We start from the raw sequence: 17,233 nt of genomic DNA on the forward strand, positions 1-17,233 counted from the left end.
GAAAGAGAGAGAGAGAGACCGATAGAGAGGGGGACATGTGAGGGAGAGAGAGAGAGAGGGGACATGTGAGGGAGAGAGAGAGAGAGAAAGAGAGAGAGAGAGGGACATGTGAGGGAGAGAGAGAGCGATAGAGAGGGGGACATGTGAGGGAAAGAGAGAGAGAGAAAGAGAGAGAGAGAGGGACATGTAAGGGAGAGAGAGAGAGAGAAAGAGAGAGAGAGTGATAGAGAGGGGGACATGTGAGGGAAAGAGAGAGAGAGAAAGAGAGAGAGAGAGGGACATGTAAGGGAGAGAGAGAGAGAGAAAGAGAGAGAGAGTGATAGAGAGGGGGACATGTGAGGGAGAGAGATAGAGAAAGAGTGAGAGTGAGACAAAGACTGAATGTCACACAGCGTAGGTGTAGACTGATGATGTCATCACAATCCTTTTGGTTATTAAACGGTTTCTTGTCAATCTGTGTCTTTCCTCTGTGTCTTTCTCCTGTGTGTGTGTGTGTGTGTGTGTGTGTGTGTGTGTGTGTGTGTGTGTGTGTGTGTGTGTGTGTGTGTGTGTGTGTGTGTGTGTGTGTGTGTGTGTGTGTGTGTGTGTGTGTGTGTGTGTGTGTGTGTGTGTGTATTGTCTGTGTGTGTATTGTGTGTGTGTGTGTGTGTGTGTGTGTGTGTGTGCTCACACTTTATAAAATCCAATGCTATTTGCATGTGATGCCAGTGTTTTGTGTTGGTGTAACGGATGTAAAACGGCTAGCTTAGTTAGCGGTGCGCGCTAAATAGCGTTTCAATCGGTGACGTCACTTGCTCTGAGACCTTGAAGTAGTAGTTCCCCTTGCTCTGCACGGGCCGCGGCTTTTGTGGAGCGATGGGTAACGATGCTTCGTGGGTGACTGATGTTGATGTGTGCAGAGGTTCGCGCCCGGGTATGGGCGAGGGCACGGTTTAAAGTTATACTGTTACATTGGTAACCCACTTTTTGATATTATGTAGCAATAGTAATAATTTGTAATACAGTGTGTGTGACCTTGAGAGAATAACACATTGCCTGTTTTTATGACAGTATGTAATATTCATGTACATATTCATATTAGGCTTTTACGTCTGTGTAAAAGGTATTATTGGAAAGTAGTATTTGTAATCTGTAAGAGAAAACATCAGTTTATTTAGAAATGAATATGATATAGTGTAGTGAATATTTATATTTTGTTGAACAGCCTGGTTCACTCCCGCTCCAGTCAGCAGATGGCGACGTGAGTCTTTCAGATGACGCATCTTGCGTGACGTATAATCTAGTGGACGGAACTCTTTTTTTTTTTTCAACAACAACAACGACGATGACTACTTCTTCCGCCACCTCGGTAGCTTGCTAGCAAACATTTAACCGAAACGTTGAAGCTCTTTACACCAACGTTGTACTTATTAAGTGTTTTCAACACACTGTCGTCATAGTTACTAATTACTCCATTTACGTTATCTGCTATCTGGCTTGTTATGTTAGTTTAATTCTAGGCTAATCGCTAATGCTAACTAGCATCCCCAACCATGAGCTCACTAAACTACTCCTCCCTTGCTAAAGAAGAGGAGGTCTGCTGGACGGAGAAAGAAGCTCTGGGGCTGAACATTGTCGTGAAAGAGGAAGAAGAGGAGGCTGATGAAGATGTTTCAGTTTTTGGAGAGGAAGAAGCTTTCAGAATAATAAAGGAGGAAGAGGAGGCTGTCACATTGAAAGAAGAAGAGAAGGATGTAATGGTGAAAGGAGAGGAGGCCATCTCAATTAAAGAGAAGGAAGACGTTTTGGTAGTGAAAGGAGAGGAGGCCATCTCAATTAAAGAGAAGGAAGACGTTTTGGGAGTGAAAGGGGAGGAGGAGGGAGAGGAGCAGGAGACTGACGATCTGATTCACACCAGTGAGTATTATCTTAAGAACCGGGGCATAAACTCTCTCTGCAGTTGTTGAACCACAGTGTGGTTTTTAAGGGGGTCATTCTACTGAAGTTCTACACTTGTTCTGTACTGTAGGATTTGGGTCGTTCCATGTGATTTCAATCACTTTCTGACTGCACCAATTTTGGTGACTTCAATGCCAAAACATTCAGTAGAGGGTTCGTCTAGTCTATTTATCCATTAGGTCTATTACATGTATCCTATACTGACTAGTCTAATACATGTATCCTATACTGACTAGTCTATTACATGTATCCTATACTGACTAGTCTATTTATCTATTAGGTCTAATACATGTATCCTATACTGACTAGTCTATTACATGTATCCTATACTGACTAGTCTAATACATGTATCCTATACTGACTAGTCTATTACATGTATCCTATACTGACTAGTCTATTACATGTATCCTATACTGACTAGTCTATTTATCCATTAGGTCTAATACATGTATCCTGTACTGACTAGTCTATTTATCTATTAGGTCTATTACATGTATCCTGTACTGACTAGTCTATTTATCTATTAGGTCTATTACATGTGTCCTATACTGACTAGTCTATTTATCCATTAGGTCTAATACATGTATCCTATACTGACTAGTCTATTACATGTATCCTATACTGACTAGTCTAATTATCCATCAGGTCTAATACATGTATCCTATACTGACTAGTCTATTTATCTATTAGGTCTATTACATGTATCCTGTACTGACTAGTCGATTTATCTATTAGGTCTATTACATGTATCCTATACTGACTAGTCTATTTATCCATTAGGTCTATTACATGTATCCTATACTGACTAGTCTATTACATGTATCCTATACTGACTAGTCTAATTATCCATCAGGTCTAATACATGTATCCTATACTGACTAGTCTAATACATGTATCCTGTACTGACTAGTCTATTTATCCATTAGGTCTAATACATGTATCCTATACTGACTAGTCTATTTATCTATCAGGTCTAATACATGTATCCTATACTGACTAGTCTATTTATCCATTAGGTCTATTACATGTATCCTATACTGACTAGTCTATTACATGTATCCTATACTGACTAGTCTATTTATCTATCAGGTCTAATACATGTATCCTATACTGACTAGTCTATTACATGTATCCTATACTGACTAGTCTATTACATGTATCCTATACTGACTAGTCTAATACATGTATCCTATACTGACTAGTCTAATACATGTATCCTATACTGACTAGTCTATTACATGTATCCTATACTGACTAGTCTAATACATGTATCCTATACTGACTAGTCTATTTATCTATCAGGTCTAATAAATGCAAAACAACAATATGTTTAATCGTGTTTATATTGGCCTCAAAGCGCTACAGCCACTCTGTGATGACAAGCTCTGCTCTTTTATTGAGGGATCTAGTCTAGATTAAACCTCATAGGAAGACAGTTTTACCATGTGGAGGTTTCGTTCAGGTCTCTCTGTTTAACCAAATACTATCTTTAGCAGGAGAGAGACCAGATTCTAACTCTGACAGCAGGAAGAGTCCCTCGGTGGAACCAGACCCAGGGATGCCCAAACCAGCAAGACGACACCCCTGCTCCCACTGTGGAAAGAGTTTTACTACATTAGAACACCTGAAAGTACATAAAAGAATAATACACTTTGGAGAAAAGCCATACCACTGTTCAGACTGTGGTAAGGAATTTAGCCGGTTAGATGGCCTGAAACAACATGAGAGAATACACTCTGGAGAGAGGCCTCACCACTGCTCTCAGTGTGGAAAGAGTTTTAGCTGGTTAGGGAGCCTGAAAATACACGAGAAAACACATACAGGGGAGAAGCCTTACCACTGCTCTCAGTGTGGAAAGAGATTTTCCCAGTTAGGGCATCTAAAAGGGCACAAGAGAACGCACACAGGAGAGAAGCCTTACCACTGCTCCCAGTGTGGGAAGCGATTTACCCAGTTAGGCAACCTAAAAAATCATGAGCTAATACACTCTGCATATAAGCCTTACCACTGCTCTCAGTGTGAAAATACATTTTTCTCATTAGATTCTCTGAGAAAACATGAGATAACACACTCTGATGAGAAACCTTTCCATTGTTCCCAGTGTGGCAAGAATTTTTTTACATTAGGGTCCCTGAAGGAACATGAGCGAACACACACAGCAGAGAAACTTTACCATTGTTCTAAGTGTGTAAAGACTTTTTCCTCATCAAAATACCTTAAAGAACATAAAAGAATACACTCTGGAGTGAAACCTTACCACTGCTCCCAGTGTGAAAAAAGATTTGCCCGACCGAGGGACCTGAAATATCACGAGAGGACACACACAGGAGAGAAGCCTTACCGCTGCTCTCAGTGTGGAAAGACATTTTTTTTATCAGGACACCTGAAAAGACATGAGCTAACACACTCTGTTGAGAAGCCTTTCCACTGCTTCCAGTGTGGGAAGGATTTCACCCAGTCAAGATACCTGAAAAAACATGAGACAATGCACTCTGTGGAGAAACCTTACCACTGCTCCCAGTGTGAAAAAAGTTTTGCTCGGTCTGGGGACCTAAAATATCACGAGAGGACACACACCGGAGAGAAGCCTTACCGCTGCTCTCAGTGTGGAAAGACATTTTTTTTATCAGGACACCTGAAAAGACATGAGCTAACACACTCTGTTGAGAAGCCTTTCCACTGCTTCCAGTGTGGGAAGGATTTCACCCAGTCAAGATACCTGAAAAAACATGAGCTAACACACTCTGTAGAGAAGCCTTTCCACTGTTCTCGGTGTGAAAAGAGTTTTAAGAATTTATGGAACATGAAAGTGCACGAGCAAAGACACACAAAGGAGAAGCCTTCTACTGTTCCCACTGTGGGATGAAATGTTCATGGTTTCATCAACCGAAAGAGCATGAATGAATCTCTCACTCCGGAGAGAAACGTCCGAAGCCATTATTTATACATAATATAATAATAATATTATATAATATTATATAATGTGTAATTTAATCATTTTTTACATTTGTGTACCTTTTACCATCCATATGAATTCGAACCTGTCTATGCATACAGGAAACGATTATTTCCTTCACCACTCATCGAAACGGAACTGTGTGACAAACCTGGACGTTCTTTAAAAGAACGTTGGTCATTTTTAGAATGTTGGGACATTGTTTGAATGTTTATCAGGAAACACACAAAGTGCTCCCTGTTGGCTGATATATTTGACTGAGAACGGGTTTGTGATTATGCCACATTAATAAAATAAAGATGGCTCTTCTAAAAGCCTACTTCACACCATAAACTGCTGAATTTGTAAGAACTTTTCTTTCGTGTCACTGACTCCCCTTATGGATTGATGTTTCAGCATTGTCTGTCTCCGTGAAAAGTTCTGTGTTCACCTGCCACATGCGACATAAACACACAGTGTGCTTGAGTAAGATCAATATCCATCTTCATAATACAGATAGCATGTAGCCTGAGCTAGAATGTGAAGCTAACTAGTTGGCTAGCTTTATACAGTTTAAGAGAGTAGATCTAGCTAGCTTTATACAGTATAAGCCAGAGTAGATCTAGCTAGCTTTATACAGTATAAGCCAGAGTAGATCTAGCTAGCTTTATACAGTATAAGTCTGAAGGGCCTCTCCTTGGTTTGAGTATGTCTAGATAGATCTAGCTCTCTCTCTCTCCAGACATACTCAAACCTAGGAGAGGCCCTCATATATAGAACACAACCCCTCTGATGGTTCTGGTCATGGTTGGGGTCAAACAGGGTTCAAACCGACCTTCAGACCCTCAAAAGCCACCCCTAGAATATTGCTGTGATGTTTAAACTTTCAGACTGCAGCCTTGTCTCGCTCCCCAATTAATTTGTATATTTTGAATAAAGTTGGCCTCAGACTGCAACCTTGTCTCTTGTCTTGAGAAGACATACCACTGCTCTCGTTGTGGAAAGACATGGACCTGAAATCACATGAGAGAAAAGAGAGGCTGTGTTCTGACTTTTTGTTTTTGACTGAGAATTTGTGTTTTTGTCATGAAATATAAATGTATATATAAAATAATACTCACCATTAGGCCTGTGTTTGTATAAGATATAAACTGAACGTTTTAATAGCTTGTTTGGTTCAAATTGATAGAAGGGATAAATTGAACGTTTTTAATATATTGTTTAGGTTAAATTGATAGACTAATTCATTCAACTTAAAATAATAACAAAGCAAATTTTGATGCAAGACGATGTCTGTTCACTAAATTATCTGCTGGAATAATGTAATTGAGAATTGAGTCGTATTTAAATTACTGATATTGATTATTACTTAATCAATAGAGAAGACAGTTACCTAAGTTAAAGAAATTCTGAATAATAGCGGAGAGATGACGGCGATAGGAAAGTGGTCACCGAAATGATTTTCATTCTTATAGATTGACTGACGCATGTTGTGATTTTGGCACTGCGCGTGTTATTTTTAAAGAAATAGGATACATTTCATAAGTGTGGAGAGCAAAGAGAAGAGGAAGTTATAAAGTTGGGGTTTTAAATCTTACGATAGAGGTAAGGGAAAAACGTTGAAATGAGAGCGGTTATATATTTTTGCCCAATGGGAAAAAAGGAATAGGATAAGTTGAGCTGAAAGGTAAGGAAGAGAGTTAGTTGCTCTGTTGGCTACTAATTGTCAGGGTAAGTTGCTAGAGGCAGGTAGATTGTTGTAGAATAACGTACATTTGCGTTATTAGTTTGAATATACAATAACCTTACTGAAATTGTTTTGAGCGTTGTTCAAGTACACTCTTTTCTGTACTTCTGGCAGTACAATTTTGATTGCGAGATGTTGATTGGGCTTTATTTGGCTGTAAGAAAGGGAGATCTGAATGTTTGAATTGTAAAACCATGTGAGAATGGATTCTGATGGTTATTGATTCTTGGTTTGATTGTTTAAGTAACACCAGTTAATTTGAGCAGGAAAGTTCATGTAGTCTAACATTATAGTATGTTTCCATTGTGGAACAATGTCACGTCATTAAAGGTGATTACTGGTTGAGTAGTTTGAGAGCCTGTTGGCAGAAGCCTGAATGGGTATGAATGTTGAAAAGCAAGCTTGGGCCAAATTAGTAAACTAGTATGTTAAGTGGGGGAGTATCATAGATTTTAATTATAGTGTTGTTGCCGCTATAGTCAATAGGATGGTGGTACTCACCAGATCAGACTGTCTGGACCCAGATCATCAATAGGATGGTGGTACTCACCAGATCAGACTGTCTGGACCCAGGTCATCAATAGGATGGTGGTACTCACCAGATCAGACCGTCTGGACCCAGGTCATCAATAGGATGGTGGTACTCACCAGATCAGACTGTCTGGACCCAGGTCATCAATAGGATGGTGGTACAACACCAGATCAGACTGTCTGGACCCAGGTCATCAATAGGATGGTGGTACTCACCAGATCAGACCGTCTGGACCCAGGTCATCAATAGGATGGTGGTACTCACCAGATCAGACCGTCTGGACCCAGGTCATCAATAGGATGGTGGTACTCACCAGATCAGACCGTCTGGACCCAGGTCATCAATAGGATGGTGGTACTCACCAGATCAGACTGTCTGGACCCAGGTCATCAATAGGATGGTGGTACAACACCAGATCAGACCGTCTGGACCCAGGTCATCAATAGGATGGTGGTACTCACCAGATCAGACCGTCTGGACCCAGGTCATCAATAGGATGGTGGTACTCACCAGATCAGACCGTCTGGACCCAGGTCATCAATAGGATGGTGGTACTCACCAGATCAGACCGTCTGGACCCAGGTCATCAATAGGATGGTGGTACTCACCAGATCAGACCGTCTGGACCCAGGTCATCAATAGGATGGTGGTACTCACCAGATCAGACCGTCTGGACCCAGGTCATCAATAGGATGGTGGTACAACACCAGATCAGACTGTCTGGACCCAGGTCATCAATAGGATGGTGGTACAACACCAGATCAGACTGTCTGGACCCAGGTCATCAATAGGATGGTGGTACAACACCAGATCAGACTGTCTGGACCCAGGTCATCAATAGGATGGTGGTACTCACCAGATCAGACTGTCTGGACCCAGGTCATCAATAGGATGGTGGTACTCACCAGATCAGACTTTCTGGACCCAGGTCATCAATAGGATGGTGGTACTCACCAGATCAGACTGTCTGGACCCAGATCATCAATAGGATGGTGGTACTCACCAGATCAGACCGTCTGGACCCAGGTCATCAATAGGATGGTGGTACTCACCAGATCAGACCGTCTGGACCCAGGTCATCAATAGGATGGTGGTACTCACCAGATCAGACCGTCTGGACCCAGGTCATCAATAGGATTGTGGTACTCACCAGATCAGACTGTCTGGACCCAGGTCATCAATAGGATGGTGGTACTCACCAGATCAGACCGTCTGGACCCAGGTCATCAATAGGATGTGAGTTGGCTCCTCCAGTCAATGGGAGATTCATCACATCACCAGAGACTTGGTAGAGATAACATAGTGGACTTTTTAAAAATGTGTTTTATTTTACCTTTATTTAACCAGGCAAGTCAGTTAAGAACACATTCTTATTTACAATGACGGCCTGTTCAGGGGCAGAACGACAGATTTGTACTTTGTCAGCTTGGGGATTTGAACTTGCAACCTTCCAGTTACTAGCCCAACGCTCTAACCACTAGGCTACCCTGCTGCCCCATGAATGAGGAAAGCTAAATGATTCTTGCAGTATTGAATGAGGACAGATAAATGATTCTTGCAGTATTGAATGAGGACAGCTAGCTAGTACACTTTCAATAATGTGCAGTCTGCAATATGACTGGCAGTATGGTTGTGTGTGATGTAACATCAGGTAGGTATGAATGTATCAGTGGAGGCTCCTCAGAGGAGAAAGGGAAGGACGATCCTCAGTGAAATTCATTTTAAAAAACAACAACATGTTTCACATTAAAGTTATCATTTTTAGATTTAAAAATATATACACTTAATATATATTCACGTCACCAAATAATTTATTAAAACACACTGTTTTGCAATGAAGGTCTACAGTAGCTTCAACAGGACTCTGTAGGGTAGCACCATGGTGTAGCCTGGAGGACATCTAGTTTCCGTCCTCCTCTGGGTATACTGACTTCAATACAAAACCCAGGAGGCTCAAGGTTCTCAAGCCCTTCCATAGACTTACACAGTAATTATGACAACTTCCAGAGGACGTCCTCCAACCTATCAGAGCTCTTGCAGCATGAACTGACATGTTGTCCACCCAATGAAAGGATCAGAGAATGAATCTAGTACTGAAAGCAAAAGCTACAGCTAGCGAGCACCGCAGTGCATCAAACGTGGTGAGTAGTTTGACTCAAAGAGAGAGAGAGGACAATTGTTTAGCAGTTTTGAACACATACATTTCTTTAAAAATGAAGAAGAGAGAGAGAGAGAGCTATATTTTGTTGTATTTTTTTTTCACTTTCACTTAGACCTCTACAACTACACCCAGAAAATGTATACCAATTATAGCACCACCCAAAAGGGCACTTTAGAGACTGGTAGGGCAAAGAGGCATGTGCTCTACACAGGGAGAACCCCATCTGCCACTGCTTCATTTGGCTGCTCACTTCAATAGCCCATATGCCACTGGGTGAGATCATTTTTCGTTTGATTTTGGGCAGATGCGCCTTGGCCGATTTAGCTCGGGAATATGCTACCATCGACAATCTGTCTCCTAATCCTGTCTAATGGGCAGGTCAGCCCTGGAGGGAAGAATTGGCTGTAAAGAAGTAAGAAAGAACATAGCATCTGATTGTTTTTAAATGACTTCTTATGACATGGTTTAGCAGAATAAACGATGTCGTGGAGATTTTTCCAATTTGCGTTACCCACTCCAGTCAGCAGATGGCGACGTGCGTCTTTCAGGTGATGCTTCCTGCGTGACGTCAAATCTAGTGGACGGAACTGGAGGCTTCTTCAACAGCGACAAAACGCTTCTGATTCAACCAACGCGGTGGTTTCCTGGCGAACATAAAACTGAACACTTTACACTATTCTTGTGTGTATTAATGTCAGTGTTTGCTTGTTAAATTAAATGCGCCAATTTGTTAAATTGAGAACGTTACTGCACTAGGCTAATCGCTAATGCTAGCTAGCTAGCTAACATCCCGACCATGAGCTCACTAAGAAATATGGAGAAAGAGAAAGAAGCTCTAGGGCTGAACATCATCGTAAAAGAAGAAGAGGAAGAAGCTTTAAGAATAAAAAAGGAAGAAGAGGAGACTGTCACATTAGAAGAAGAAGAGGAGACTGTCACATTAGAAGAAGAAGAGGTGGATATTACAGTGAAAGAAGAGAAAGAACCTTTTGGAGTAAACGACGAAGAGGAGATAGGTTTCAGAATCAAAAAGGAGGAAGATGCCATAACATTAAAAGAAGAAAATGTAGTGAAAGAAGAGAAAGAACCTCTTGGAGTAAAAGAGGAAGATGAGGCTTTCTCAATTAAAGAGGAGGATGAGGAGGAGACTGAAGATCCTGTTAACACCAGTGAGTACTGTCTTAATAACAGGGGCACAAACTATGCATTTGTTGAACTAATGTGTGGTTTTTAAGGGGCATTCTACTGAAGTTCTACACTTGAATATGTTGTTCAGTACTGTAGGAATTGTTTAAGGGGCAATCTGCCATTGGTTCATATATTTTTGGGACTTTTAAATGTGATTTATTGAATTCTCCATGTGGTCGAACAAATGCTTTAACATTTGCATTTTAGGCCCTGTTTAGAGATATTAATGCCTCTTGTAAGACCCTTTGTAATAGTAGATCATAAGTTTACCATCTGTTTGATGTTCTCATTCACACAGGAGAGAGACATTACTATGGTGGATCCTCTGGGGAGCCTCAACAACATCCTGATGCTGACGAGGCAGAGAAGAGTCTCTCCAGATCAGAACACCAGATGGTACAGCTTGGTCTGGTCTAGCATACAGCTTGCTCTCTCTGGGTCTGGGCTGGGTTCCTGTAAAGCACTTTATGACAACAGTGGCATCAGCATCCATAATGATATGTGTCTGTGTCCCCTCTTTATGGTTACCAGGACAACGCTAGCCCTTCCTCCCTCCCGGAGTCCCCGTGTCATGCCTCTCCTGGTAGCACCTTACTGCTGGGTATGAAGAGGTTGTCTGTGCTGCTGGTGGACTGCAGGAAAACAACAGGGCTGAGTGGAACTGTGAGAGGAGGAGAAGAGATGAAAGGATCAGATTTGACTCATCAAAGTAAGTGCTGTAGCTTAGTTTGAACAAATAGAATAGATCTGCTCACTGGTATCTGTTACCAGGACAACCAGCAGAGTTCTGTTAGTTCTGGGATTGAACCCGGGTCTGTAGTGACACCTCAAGCACTGTGATGCAGTGCTTTAGACCGCTGTGCCACTCAGGTGGCAGCTCCTTTGTTTGGCTGACGTTGAGGGACCGGTTGTTTAGCTGGCACCCCGCTCGTTCTCCTCAGGGGCTCCACGACATCTCTGAGTCGTTATGCTCAGAGCGGGACAAAATGTATTTTATCTCATCCGGTAGGGCGTCGTTGGGCGTCGTAGGGCGTCGTTGGGCGTCCGCGACGTGACTAGTTTTTTGTATTCCGTTATATCCGACCCACTAAATAAGTCTTCAACATTTCTATCACCACTACCACATTAACAGACTGACTACTACCACAGACTGACCACTACCACATGGACAGACGGACTACTACCACAGACTGACCACTACCACATGGACAGACTGACTACTACCACAGACTGACCACTACCACATGGACAGACTGACTACTACCACAGACTGACCACTACCACATGGACAGACTGACTACTACCACAGACTGACCACTACCACATGGACAGACTGACTACTACCACATGGACAGACTGACTACTACCACAGACTGACCACTACCACATTAACAGACTGACTACTACCACAGACTGACCACTACCACATGGACAGACTGACTACTACCACAGACTGACCACTACCACAATGACAGACTGACTACTACCACAGACTGACCACTACCACATGGACAGACTGACTACTACCACAGACTGACCACTACCACATGGACAGACTGACTACTACCACAGACTGACCACTACCACATGGACAGACTGACTACTACCACAGACTGACCACTACCACATGGACAGACTGACTACTACCACAGACTGACCACTACCACATGGACAGACTGACTACTACCACAGACTGACCACTACCACATGGACAGACTGACTACTACCACAGACTGACCACTACCACATGGACAGACTGACTACTACCACAGACTGACCACTACCACATGGACAGACTGACCACTACCACATGGACAGACTGACTACTACCACATGGACAGACTGACTACTACCACATGGACAGACTGACTACTACCACATGGACAGACTGACTACTACCACATGGACAGACTGACTACTACCACTACTACCACATGGACAGACTGACTACTATCACTACTACCGCATGGACAGACTGACTACTACCACTACTACCACATGGACAGACTGACTACTACCACTACTACCACATGGACAGACTGACTACTACCACTACTACCACATGGACAGACTGACTACTATCACTACTACCACAGACTGACTACTATCACATGGACAGACTGACCACTAACACATGGACAGACTGACCACTACCACATGGACAGACTGACTACTACCACATGGACAGACTGACTACTATCACTACTACCACATGGACAGACTGACCACTACCACATGGACAGACTGACTACTACCACATGGACAGACTGACTACTATCACTACTACCACATGGACAGACTGACCACACCACATGGACAGACTGACTACTACCACATGGACAGACTGACTACTACCACATGGACAGACTGACTACTATCACTACTACCACATGGACAGACTGACCACACCACATGGACAGACTGACTACTACCACATGGACAGACTGACTACTACCACATGGACAGACTGACCACTACCACATGGACAGACTGACCACTACCACATGGACAGACTGACTACTACCACATGGACAGACTGACTACTACCACATGGACAGACTGACTACTACCACATTAACAGACTGACTACTATCACTACTACCACAGACTGACTACTACCACATGGACAGACTGACTACTACCACATGGACAGACTGACTACTACCACATGGACAGACTGACCACTACCACATGGACAGACTGACCACTACCACATGGACAGACTGACTACTACCACATGGACAGACTGACTACTATCACTACTACCACAGACTGACTACTACCACATGGACAGACTGACTACTATCACTACTACCACAGACTGACTACTACCACATGGACAGACTGACTACTACCACATGGACAGACTGACCACTACCACATGGACAGACTGACCACTACCACATGGACAGACTGGCTACAACCACATGGACAGACTGACTACTACCACATGGACAGACTGACTACTATCACTACTACCACATGGACAGACTGACCACTATCACTACTACCACATGGACAGACTGACCACTACCACATGGACAGACTGACTACTACCACATGGACAGACTGACTACTATCACATGGACAGACTGACTACTATCACTACTACCACATGGACAGACTGACCACTATCACTACTACCACATGGACAGACTGACCACTACCACATGGACAGACTGACTACTACCACATGGACAGACTGACTACTACCACATGGTCAAAACCCGGGTCTGTAGTGACACCTTGAATTTGCCAATGTCTGTAAGAACCCTGTATAGGCTACTTGCTCAGCCAGCAAATGAAAGATGAAAATCACCTGAAATTATTATTACATCACTTTTCTGTCAGATCGGACAGGTTTTTTTTGTTGCTTTCTTTTATTCAGGCCAGTAAATTTCAGTCTTCACCTGGTAAATGTACCTGAATGTTGAACCGTGTGTGTGTGTGTGTGTGTGTGTGTGTGTGTGTGCGAGCACTGTGTGTGTGGTGCGCGTTGGTCCTATATTTCTACCAGTTGATGCCCGGTCTGCCCCTGGGAAATGTACCTGAATGTTGAACCCTGTGTGTGTGTGAGCACTGTGTGTGTGGTGCGCGTTGGTCCTATATTTCTACCAGTTGATGCCCGGTCTGCCCCTGGGAAATGTACCTGAATGTTGAACCCTGTGTGTGTGTGTGTGTGTGTGTGTGTGTGTGTGTGTGTGTGTGAGCACTGTGTGTGCGGTGCGCGTTGGTCCTATATTTCTACCAGTTGATGCCCGGTCTGCCCCTGGGAAATGTACCTGAATGTTGAACCCTGTGTGTGTGTGAGCACTGTGTGTGCGGTGCGCGTTGGTCCTATATGTCTACCACTTCGTGTAGCCCGTTAGCCAAGCTAATGTCTTCAGGTAGACTGAAAGACAATTTAAAGGTAAGGACTACCTGCCAGAATCAGGATTATTTGCATCAATCCGGTGACTATTTTGTTAGAAAAAACTCCCATTGCAACACACGCATTACAGACAGACTGGTGTCTGGTGGCACTTCAATTAAAGGGTAACTACACACAAAAAAAATCACATTTCTCACATTTTTCCCAGATCTCAAAAATGGCACTCTTGTGGTTGTCTCACCTAGCTACCTTAAGATGGATGCACTAACTGAGGGAAACTGTAATTACTATCACTGTTGTGGTTGTCTCACCAAGCTACCTTAAGATGGATGCACTAACTGAGGGAAACTGTATTTACTATCACTGTTGTGGTTGTCTCACCAAGCTACCTTAAGATGGATGCACTAACTGAGGGAAACTGTATTTACTATCACTGTTGTGGTTGTCTCACCAAGCTACCTTAAGATGGATGCACTAACAAGTTGCTCTGGATAGTGACCATACTATTCCCTTAAAGCCACACAGTGTGAAATACATGGGTCATGTGAACAATGGAGCACATGCATCACATGCTAAGAGACAATGGAGCACATGCATCACATGCTAAGAGCACTTGACTGTAAGTCTCTCTGGATAAGAGGGTCTGACTAAATGACTAAAATGTATGTGGAGATTTCATTCAGGTCTCCCTGTTTTAACCACTCTGTTTATCTTTGGCAGAAGAGAGACCCGACTCAGAGGAACCAGAGACGTCTGAACCAGCGAGACGACACCACTGTTCCCAGTGTGGAAAGAGTTATACCCGTTTATGGAGCCTGAAAAACCATACGAGAACACATGCAGAGAAGAAGTCTTACAACTGTTCCCAGTGTGGAAAGAGTTTTAACCATTTAGGAAATCTTAAAAACCACAAGAGAACACACGCAGAGAAGAAGTCTTACAACTGCTCTCAGTGTGCAAAGAGTTTTACTCATTTATGTAATCTAAAATCGCATGAGAGACGACACACAGGAGATAAGCCTTACCAATGCTCTCAGTGTGGTAAGAGATTTATTGAGTCAACAGAACTGAAAGTTCATAAGAGAATACACACAGGGGAAAAACCATTCCAATGCTCTCAGTGTGTAAAGACATTTTCCCGACCAGGGGACCTGAAATCACATGAGAGAATACACACAGGGGAAAAGCCGTACCACTGTTCCCATTGTGAAAAGAGTTTCGGCTGGTCAGGGACACTGAAAGAGCATGAGAGAATGCACACAGGAGAAAAGCCATTCCAATGCTCGCAGTGTGGAAAGGGTTTTAGCCAGTTACGGTACCTGAAAACGCACGAGATGATTCACACAGGAGAGAAGCCTTTCCAGTGCTCTCAGTGTGGAAAGAGTTTTATCCTGTTAGTAAACCTGAAATCACATGAGAGAATACACACAGGGGAAAAGCCATACCATTGTTCCCATTGTGAAAAGAGTTTCAGCTGGTCAGGGACCCTGAAAGAGCATGAGAGAATACACACAGGAGAAAAGCCATTCCAATGCTCTCAATGTGGAAAGGGTTTTACCCAGTCAGGGAGCCTGAAAATGCATGAGAGAATGCATACAGGAGAAAAGCCATTCCACTGCTCCCAATGTGGAAAGAGTTTTACCCAATTAAGGAGCCTGAAAAGTCATGTGGTGACACACAAAGGAGGGTAGCCTCACCTCTGCTCCCAGTGTTGAAAGAGTTTTACCCAATTAAGGGTCCTGAAAGAGCATAAAATAATACATACACTCTTCATGTCACTAATTTTCAGAGGACCTGAAATCACAGGAGAGAAAAGAGAGGCTGTGTTCTGACCTTTGTACTTTGACTGAGAATGTGTTGAAATCTAATGAAATCCATGAAATCTAATTTGTATATATAAAATCATACTCACAAATAGGCCTAAATTTGTTTTTCTATTTTTCATCTTGAGGCATGTTCAGATTTGATCAAATGTATTTTCTATTTTGTTTTGATTATAAACTTTGATTGGATACAAACTATTAGCTCGAAAATCTTAAAATTTGGATATTTCAAAATGTAACTTAACATATAGATGAATATAATTTTTTTTTTTTTTTTCATTCTAACCTTGATTCTTTGAACTTTCAAACATCTTTCATTAGTTTTTTTGTTTTTCATTGAGTAAATGTGTTCATCAAGATAAAGGACTATGAAACTGATTACTTGTTCTGGTGAAATGTTTACATTTGAGTCATTAAGCAGACACTCTTATCCAGGGCGACTTACAGGAGAAATTAGGGTTTAAGTTCCTTGCTCAAGGAGCACATCGATAGATTTATCAGCTAGTCGGCTGGGGGATTCAAACCGTCGACCTTTCGGTTACTGGCCCAACACTAGACTACCTACCACCCTAAAGTCTTTCCTTGATTCCTTGCGTCCTCCCCCCCTCCAAAACTCATTGGAGGAGATCTGAGATTATCTTCTCCTCCTATATGACCAGAGAAGATTGAAAGAGAGGATGCTGGGAAATCAAGGAAAGACCTGAGATCTTCACCCTAGTAGATTGCTGTTCTACTGTTGGAGAATGGAACCACTAAAAAGGGCACACTCTCAAGTCAATCCAGGCGACTTGTTTTGCCCCTGAACAAGGCAGTTAACCCACTGTTTCCCGGGAGGCTGTCATTGTAAATAAGAATTTGTTCTTAACTGACTTCCCTAGTTAAACAAAGGTTAAATACCTCCCCTAACCACGCTGGGCCAAACCCTCCCCTAACCACACTGGGCCAAACCCTCCCCAAACCACGCTGGGCCAAACCCTCCCCTAACCACGCTGGGCCAAACCCTCCCCTAACCACACTGGGCCAAACCCTCCCCAAACC

General features: G+C 42.8%; 2 protein-coding genes across 2 annotated transcripts; both read left to right on the forward strand.

Annotated features, from left to right (window-relative positions):
- Positions 1–1,532: 1,532 nt before the first annotated feature.
- LOC139424187 (zinc finger protein 431-like) lies at positions 1,533–5,082 on the forward strand. Its single transcript, XM_071175868.1, has 2 exons — positions 1,533–1,896; positions 3,435–5,082. The coding sequence occupies exons 1-2, from the start codon at positions 1,533–1,535 to the stop codon at positions 4,802–4,804; spliced, it is 1,734 nt and encodes a 577-aa protein (XP_071031969.1). The 3' UTR covers positions 4,805–5,082.
- A 4,981-nt stretch (positions 5,083–10,063) lies between these two features.
- LOC139424291 (zinc finger protein ZFP2-like) lies at positions 10,064–16,384 on the forward strand. Its single transcript, XM_071175987.1, has 4 exons — positions 10,064–10,482; positions 10,800–10,897; positions 11,033–11,210; positions 15,093–16,384. Exons 1-4 carry the CDS (start codon positions 10,110–10,112, stop codon positions 16,061–16,063), a joined length of 1,620 nt encoding a protein of 539 aa, XP_071032088.1. The 5' UTR covers positions 10,064–10,109; the 3' UTR covers positions 16,064–16,384.
- Positions 16,385–17,233: the final 849 nt, after the last annotated feature.

Source organism: Oncorhynchus clarkii, chromosome 13 (genome assembly GCF_045791955.1).
Source record: "Oncorhynchus clarkii lewisi isolate Uvic-CL-2024 chromosome 13, UVic_Ocla_1.0, whole genome shotgun sequence".
Taxonomy (NCBI): domain Eukaryota; kingdom Metazoa; phylum Chordata; class Actinopteri; order Salmoniformes; family Salmonidae; genus Oncorhynchus; species Oncorhynchus clarkii.